We start from the raw sequence: 8,901 nt of genomic DNA, 5'->3' as shown, positions 1-8,901 counted from the left end.
ACAGCATAGCTGGGCTTTTTACTTTTACAGCGACGATAAAGGAACGTCTTTTTCTGGCCACAGTCTTTCATATTATAAAATTAAAATGTCATCCTAATTGTTAAAATAAAAATCCCAGTCAGTGCCTGCGGTGCAAAGCAGCAAGCGGGGGGAAGGGCAAGTAGTCAGTCCCCTTTACAGAGTCTTGATTAGAAAGTATAATTAGATATCAAAGACGCAGCAAAGATGATGTCTCGAAAGATTGATAGAAAACAAGATGTGCGTTTGTTTTGTTCTTATTATTATCACTTCACAGAAAACACAGAATGCCCTCAAGACACAAGAATTGGACTCACTGCCACTGTTGTTTTTCTGTCATATTTAAATCATTTAAATTATGTCAGCGCACAATGTTGTGATCCTTTTCACACCTAAGCCTTCCAGCACATACATTTGATTTAGCATATTGCACAGTGCGGGCTAAAGTGGGCTAAACCTGTACATTAATCTCTTAAGTTTGCAGCTATGTGTGTAAACTAAAGCTGCATTGTGATCATTTTCATTTATTTTTTTTAGCATTTAGTTTGGCTCTCACAACAAATCAAATCATAAGGTATGTGGTACTGCATGAAGTTTATATGAGAGTAAACACATGCAAGATGTAATATAATTCACATCAGTCCTGTGGGATACAAATAAGTGAAGTGACTGGTCAGAAAGCAGTCATTTGCATAGTAGTCTTTGTTTTCTTCTGTTAATTGGAGCATGTTCCAGGATAGTAAATGGAGGAGAAACATGAGATGACCAGAATGAAGGACAAGAGAAACAGATGCTCTGTATACAGGCACCTTTCCCAGGAAGGACAGGCACATGAATAGAAAACGAGCACAGACAGAAATAACTGACATCCAACACAATCGTGAGAAAGAGACATAAGGTTCAACCAAAACCCGTAAGGCAGGAAACGGCCTTAATGCATAAAGAGTCAGTGCTCCGCTGTGTGTATTTGTATTACTAAGCCTATGAGCAAGTCATGGATTTCATTTCTGTTCCATATTTTATTGATACATAAGTTCACTCAGTGCATGATGCAGATATTTCTTGGCTTCAAGTGTTTTTCTGTCACATTACTGTATCGCGTATTTCATTCACACGTACAAGTGTTCATTTTAATTAATCATTCTGGGTTGACCTCTTCCTGCTCTGAGCAGTGGTGTGGCAGAAGTGTGAATTCAATTTGTTTCCTGTTTGTAAGAGAGAAAATCAGACAGTGCTGCTTTTGTGATGAGAAAACAGAGCAGTATATGACAGCAAAATATCTACAGTGTATCTAGAAAGATGGATTCTGAGGATATAGCAGTATGACTAAGCTAAGTTTGGAACTGGAACTGTAAAAATTAGATTAGTGATCAGTGATCCTACTGTAATAATTGTTTAAAAAAATTAAGACACTGATTCAGATCACATTTCCAGCTGAATCCTTGCATTATAGTTATATATCTAATAAATTATCTTATATTGCATGTTTTTAACTCACTACTTGATTGTAGGATAACTAATAAATATGAATATGGACATAGAGATATACAGGATTGTAACTTTGAAAGACCTGAGCTATAAATTTATGATGCTGTTTAACACTCCAGTAACACATCAAAACCATCACAACCAAACCATGACTATGCAGTTAATGCTGTTACATTGTTATCTAGTGCACTCATGTTATAGATTTGACACACCCTTCAATGTGGACTTACATATGTCGGTAAAGCCATTAAAAAACAAAATCACAGATTAAGTTAATTCTACTGACAAAATATGAATTATGCAATAGCTAAATACTTCACTGGACTGAAACAGTACATGGCCTCCCCTTGCTTTTGTAATAATGAACTAGTTCAGTATTCGATACCGGATGTCGCCCAGATTAACAAGGTTTGTGTCAGGTGTTGAGGAACCAGGACACACTGATGAGAAGAGGGCTACTGGAACAAGGAGGCATAAGTGGGCAACAGACAAGAACAGGGCGTTGATGGAATGCTACTGGACAAGTAACCCCAGCAGAAGGGCTTACATGAAGAGGACTTGGGACCTACAGAATCTTCGATACCCAGCATCCAAACGGATGTCAAAATAACTAGTAGCTCAGTGTTCCAACATTCGGAAGAAGGAACTGCTTGATGAGGTACAACACAAATGCTACGGCAAGGGGGGGGGGGGGTGGTGATACCATCACCCAGACCATGCAACCTCCCTAAATAGGATCCAGTAACTATGACAGGGTCTCCAGTATGAAGAATGGGACAGCATGAGGAAGAAGCATGAAGAAACATGAGCATCTGGCTGCACAAATGAACCAGCTGCTAATGGACGGGAGGCTGAACTGAAGGCTGGACCAGTTTGATCCAACTACCAACCAATAGCCTGCCTCAGTACCACGTGGAAGCGAATAAGATACCTGAGTGGGGCACAGGAAGAAATTGGCAGGTAGATAGAGCACCAGAAGGCAACATTGCAAACATTGAGGACAGCTAGAAGTACCTGTGAATCCTACAGGGAAATGGGAACCATGAACAGGCCGCTAGGAAAGCTGCAAGCTTCAGAGGGTAAGGTAAGTCCCGAGGACTCAGCTGAATGGAAAAAACAAGATCCAGTGATCAGCTGGGATAATGAAGAGGAGGAGACATGTCAATGGCTTGTATGTCCTCCAAAAGGTGTCAACACCACCAACAAATGCAGAAGAGCATCTCTGAACACACAACATGTTGATGTAGCCACTGCTGTAATATAAGGAAACTTTGGATACAGTTTGCAAAAGCTGACTAACATTGGGCAACAGAAGATTGGAAAAATGTTGCCTGTTCTGAGAATTCTTGATTTCTGCTGCAATATTTGGGCATTAAGTTGACAATTTAACATAAAAAAAACCCTGAAACCATTGATCCATCCTATTCCATAACAGACTTTAGGCTGATAGTGGTGTAATGGTGTGGGGGATATTTTCTTGGCACAAACTGAGACCTTTAGTACCAACTGAACATGGTTTAAAGCTTACCCCAGTAGTTTTGCTGACCATTCAGTCCATTTATAACTACAGTGTAGATCTGCTTCCAGCAGGATAATGAAAAATGATTTCTTCAGCATGACAATAAGGTCCTTGTACTCAAATGGTCTCCACAGTCACCAGATCTCAATCCAGTAGAGCACCTTTGGTATGTGGTTGAATAGATGATTCTCATTCTGGACGTGCAGTCTATAAATCTGCAGCAACTGTGTGATACTATAATGTCAATATGAATCAAAATGTCTGGGGAATGTTTCCATCACCTCTTTGAATCTGCCACAAAGAGTTAGGGCAGTTCATAAAGCAAAAGTAGGTCCTGCCTGATACTAGCAAGGTGTACGTAATAAAGTGTCCAGTGAGTTTTTTTTTAATTAAAATGTATTCAGATTTAACATTTATTAAATTAATAATCCTTTAATTTCTCAGTGTTTTGTTACTACAACAGTTTAAAATCAAGAAGCACACATAACCTGTGCTGAACAATACTTTATTCTAATAGAAATCTTAAGAGACATGCTAGAAATCATTCTTATGAATTACTAACACAAGCTGTTTAAAACTAATGTTTCTAGACCTTTTTTTTTTTTAATTTGTGGAAGAAATGTTCTATTTCCCGTAGACTCAAGATACATTTGTTCCACTATCCCACCTTGTGGCCAAATCTAGAAATTACCTCGACTGCCAGGAAGAAAAGAAAAGGTGTTTACAAAGACTCTCTATCAATGTGCTGCATCAGTAAATGCTGGTTCACAACTGCTTTTAATCATTCATTGTAAAATGTTAAAAAAAAAAAACATATCAAGAACGTGTACTTGCCCAGCAAAGAGGCATCCGTTGACAATTTCTGAAGAAACTTTGATGGATTGCAGGCTTCTTGGAAATCTGAAATTAGATGTGCATGAAAGTGAAGGATATCCTGCTGACTTCTTTCAATTCGGTTTCATCTCAGCTTCACACTAAAATGTCAACAGAACCGATGGACTCTTACAGGGACAGACACCCTTCAGCTGACAGTGATTAAGAATGATTTTCACAGACTCTGATTTTGGTAGTCCAGGTCATTCTTCCAGTCTAATTTATGCAGTGACATGTAGATATTATATATCTAGCATAAATGGGAAATATAAGACAGACTAGAAAGTATTCCTATTTTCTGAAATGGCATTGCTAAAAAAAAAAAAAAAAAGCAATAGGGTTACTTGTTGCATACTATTAAAAATCATACCAAATGAATCTTATATATTATGCATTAGTGCTTTAAAAAGAATGTGCTGTGTATTTGAGTGCAATTTTCCATATTCCCCTGATTACCCATTATTACAAACACAAAATATGGTTTTAAGAAATTTGTGCAAATTTATTGGAGAAAACAAAATCAGCATCATACAAAGGTTCCTGCCATTCTTCTGCAATATACTCATTCCATATTCACATCATGCTTTAATCCCCTATAATCATTCACATTCGGTTTTCTTCTAGAAATTCTAATAGTAAGATTGTCTTTTCCACAGGGCAGCAAGTAAACATTTAATCCCACAGTCTTTTAACCCTTTAAACTATAAAGTGTGATACCCATTGAAATCCTGGAATGAATTAACAGTTTAAATATTTACTGGCTGTATAGTCGGGACAGAAAGGATTCCATGTGCTTTCCATAAACGAGAAACAGCAGAGGAAAACAAATATAAAAGCATTCTGCCAGAAAATCTCATAAAGTTACCTTAAAGTCTTATAATGTTACAGTCATTTTTATTTTTGTGGATTTTTGTTCACCTAAATTGCAACATCATTGTGCATGAAATAACAAGGTGGCTCCTCATGCTTTCTTGTTTGGAGGAAGCAATTAAAAGAGTCCTCTAACTATTGGAAGAAATACTGGACTTTTTTTTTTAAGGCAAGTTTAAGCTTTTTATTTGTTATATTCCAGTATGGCTCATACAGAGCTCTGTTAACACTTAAATATATAAAACGTAACCCTGACCGGGTTACAAGGTTGTCTTAGCTTTGGCTTGAAGATTACAGGAGTTTAATTACAGCCTATTTTACACTGTAGAGTTTGAATAATCTGAACAATTACAACAGAGACAAGGTATTCAAAAAAAAGAAAACATTATTGATTGCATTTTAAAAAAAACAACAACAAAAAAACAAAAAACAAAAAACACATGAGATACATATATCTCTTGTGTATAAAGTGGCAAAAATCCCCCCAAAAACTTGTTAATATCCCTTCTTGTTCACCCTCAAGTTTGTGGGACTCCAAACCAAGCTGAATTAACTCTGTAACAAAAATTCCTGCATGCACACAAAACACGTGAAAGTCACACTCCTCATATAATCTTGCACACCACTTAAGGAAGCCATTAGTGCATTTGTTTCAATATGCAAAATAGGAACAGCTGTTGACCATTCTGTAGTGTCTGACGTGTAACCTGACGTTAACGCCCAGTGGTAGCTGAGGAAAATGCACCAATCAGAGATATTTACAAATGATCTGTTGTTAGTGCAGGTGACTAAAAAGCATGTAGATGTAAAAGAAAAATGCTTAGCATCACATTTCTCCCAAACACACATTATTCTGAGTCATGCCACTGACATGCGTTAATCCCAAACTGCTTGCGTAACAATTTTAAGAGTGGACTTCTCTTTGAATGGGAAGAAAAAAAAAAAAGATAAAACAGCCACCCATGGGGAAGGGTTTGGTGTTTCTTATTTAGGAAGAGAGCGAACGTTCTCCTATGGTGTGCTATCAGTCTCCTCAGCCTCCACCAGGCACGACTGGTCTGTGTCAGGGACTCGGAACGGAGGGTGGTACTCGAATGGCGTGACGATGCCGGAGCCAAAGTTGTGCTTCTGGTGCAGAAACCAAACAACAGCTGAGACTCCCACGATAGCCACCACGCTGAGAATGACGAGGGCAGAGAGCACTGCGCTAGGTTCTGAGGGAGACGATTAACAATATAAGGGAGGTCACAATTAGTACCAAAAACCACAGGAATAAGCACAGAAACCGTGAGGAAATAAAGCTCAAAGGTTGACTTACTCCGCTTGGCTTTCTCTTTATCTGAAAAGTAAATAAAGACAGAAAACACAATGTGAGGCACCAATCGCAGCCCTGTTTTCTGAAGTGACAGATTCAAATTCCAGTGCAACATAAAGAAAAAGAAAAGAAATCTCACCCTGGGCGGCTTCACAGATTACCCCATTCTCCAGGTCATCACTGCAACTGACAATTTCCCACTTTCCTGTGTTTGTGTGCAGAGCTGCACATTTATCCATGGGCGCGAGATCTGACGTCAAAGAGCCATCCTCCCAGTTAGAGAAAGTCACCGCGTTGTCGTGAAGCCAGGTCATGTTTTGAGCTGACCAGACACATGAATTGTTATTTCACATATTTAGAGGTTTTAGGGCAACTATAGTTAAAGAGTATATTTTCATTAAGCTTCAGCATTCCTCTAGCATTCACAGACAGACACAGAAGTGATGTCCATCTTTTTGCCCTTAGTTTCTCAGTTTTCCACCTAGTGACCTCCAAACAACGCTGTTAATTAGTTATGAAGCTAGCCGAAAGGTTTTCATGAAACTTACTGTTTGAGTCGTAATACATTCCAAGCCACACGATGACCGGCGGGCTATTTTTCCACACTTCGGGGCTATAGTCGATGACAAATTTATTCTCCTCCTCACTCTGGATCGTCAAAAGTTCTAGGAAAACAATCACAGTAAATATGAACGCGTAATCACACGCGTTGATAATGCAGTCGATTTGACTTCTTGTTTTTAAACACAGGAAACATTTGAACGTAACATGGCTCGGTCATCTACCGAAGCCTTTGCAGTGAGTTTTTGCATCTTCAAAGCTGTAGCTTTTGATTTTGTCTTCGTCTCCGTGGACAAAGTGGTAACATCTGTCCTTAAAGGGCACCCAGGTTCGTCCATCTGCAGGGCAGCCTGAAAGAAACAATGGAGAGCCACCCTGAGACCTACAGTTCAGGACAATTTAAACCAACACTGTCAATGAAGTGTGTCGGAGAAGTGCCCCAAGTTTGTAGGGTTAAAACTACCCGAGGCTCTGGATCTTCTTTAGTGTTCTTTGCCAGGACTTCACTAATGCAGCCCACTGTGTGGTGTACACAGCCAGACTAATCTCAGTCTTCATGATATTCCACTTTGTGTCACTGTCATGAATCATCACGTGACCTATACTCCAGCAAACCTCTGTTTTCAATCTGTTGCTCCTGTCTGCAGTGAAATCAATGAATGCCAGGGTGACACGCTATTGCTAGCTATACATGTTCCACCATGTTTGATGCTGCTTTACAACTTTCATCTGTTCACTATTTTGATGCCATTTGTTTGGTGTTACGCACTACAACTTTTTTTTTCAAGGTTTTGAGAGCAACAACCTCACATTTTTGCTTTTGTGCATCTCAAACCATTTGCATCTAGTGCAGAGCCTCTGAGGATTGTGGTTATGAATATGACTGAAAAGGAAACATGTACTTCTATCACCTTGCTGTTCAGTCACAAAAAGCCTTGTGCCTTTCCACAGATTCCTAAGCAGGGGTGGGCAATTAATTTACCCAAGGGGTCATGTGAGAAACTGGGCCCCCTGGGTAAATGAATTACCCACCTCTGCTATAAACACACTAATGCTTTACTTGAGTCTGATTATTATCCTGCAGTGAGAGACAACTTCACCTCAATGAAAATGACAATCTATTCTAAGCCACACGGGCTCCTCTTTGTCCATGTGGCTTAGAATAGATTGCTATAGATGTCAAACAGTCATTTAGGTGCCAGGTGTCCAATTACTTTTGGGTATTCCGCTTAAAGAAAAGTGCAAGCAAGCACAATTGTTTTGGCATCGTGATAACCTAATCAAACTAAAACTGAGACCTGTAAAGCTATGTCCATTATTTCATTTCAAACCGATGCCCTTAAAGCACATTAATGAGAACAAAAATGGGAAATCAGCAGTCAAATTCATAAAACTTGAGACGCTTTGCGTCATAACCCAGTTGGTTGCTTCCAACTTGTGACCACAGTTCCTCTTTTATTAGTGTCTCTATTCTGTGTCTGGCAAATGGTGGCATGATTTTATTTATCAATTTATTTTTGGAAATAAGGTTATGTGCTAATATGGAGTTCTAGTACAGCATAGGCGCAAAAACTTGTGTTTTCACTTCAAATCTGCCGTGATTAGCCACCCTGAGGCGAAATATAAAGAATGCAAATGCAGTAAGCACTCAGACAAGGTTAAAAAAAAAAAGAGGTGAAGCCCTGATTCTTTCTTTTAAAGAGCCTTTGGAAACAAACGACAGGCGTGCACTTTCACTCGGATACGTGCACGTACGCAGTGTGCTAACGGTGGTTCGCAAGTTACGTGATACAAGCAAAATACAGTGTCGACATTCAGGAAAGTTGGTTAGGTAACATTAATAAATGTATTTACATTTCTACCCGCAGTCTAAAAACACGAACCCCTCCAAACCCAAAGTAAACACACACCAGAGAGCGCAAATAACACAGGCCTACGCACTGTTCAACCCAGCGGTGTAACGGCCTGACAAACCATAGCATGCCTTTAAAACATATCGCTTCCTTTTAGCTTAGAGCTGAGGTTCAGTTTTAAGACCTTACCTCCCGTCAAAGCCAGCTGAACACACAGCACGAAGACACACCACAACAGCGAGCGGTGACTTTTCTTCAGCGACTCCATGTCTGAAATCTTGTAGCACCAAACTTGTTTTCTGACTGTTGCTCGGTCCAGTCAGCCGCAGCGTGAGCAAAATCCCACCCACCCACACACCCACAGCAAAAGCACAGCACACGAGTCACAGCACGGCCTGAACACG

At 39.5% G+C, this 8,901-nt stretch overlaps 1 protein-coding gene across 1 annotated transcript; it reads right to left on the bottom strand.

Moving 5' to 3' along the window:
- Positions 1–4,382: 4,382 nt before the first annotated feature.
- Positions 4,383–8,840, bottom strand: cd302 (CD302 molecule). Its single transcript, XM_085385234.1, has 6 exons — positions 8,687–8,840; positions 6,869–6,994; positions 6,632–6,748; positions 6,223–6,405; positions 6,087–6,107; positions 4,383–5,982 (listed from the first exon to the last, which is right to left on the bottom strand). The coding sequence occupies exons 1-6, from the start codon at positions 8,763–8,765 to the stop codon at positions 5,780–5,782; spliced, it is 729 nt and encodes a 242-aa protein (XP_085241360.1). The 5' UTR covers positions 8,766–8,840; the 3' UTR covers positions 4,383–5,779.
- Positions 8,841–8,901: the final 61 nt, after the last annotated feature.

The sequence above is a fragment of the Rhamphochromis longiceps genome, linkage group LG16 (assembly GCF_057381845.1).
Source record: "Rhamphochromis longiceps isolate RC_006_pf linkage group LG16, R_longiceps_female_GT1.1, whole genome shotgun sequence".
In the NCBI taxonomy this organism is placed as follows: domain Eukaryota; kingdom Metazoa; phylum Chordata; class Actinopteri; order Cichliformes; family Cichlidae; genus Rhamphochromis; species Rhamphochromis longiceps.
The sequence above is the reverse complement of the archived record's forward strand: the minus strand, read 5'-3'. Positions and strand labels throughout refer to the sequence as shown.

What these genes read in the sequence shown, in the direction of transcription:
- cd302 (XM_085385234.1), bottom strand. Translation starts at nt 8,765, where the DNA reads ATGGAGTCGCTGAAGAAAAGTCACCGCTCGCTGTTGTGGTGTGTCTTC. An exon ending in AATGTATTACGACTCAAACA is followed by an intron (nt 6,406 to 6,631) that starts GTAAGTTTCATG and finishes GTGTCTGGTCAG; the next exon opens with CTCAAAACATGACCTGGCTT. An exon ending in AATCTGTGAAGCCGCCCAGG is followed by an intron (nt 6,108 to 6,222) that starts GTGAGATTTCTT and finishes TTTACTTTTCAG; the next exon opens with ATAAAGAGAAAGCCAAGCGG.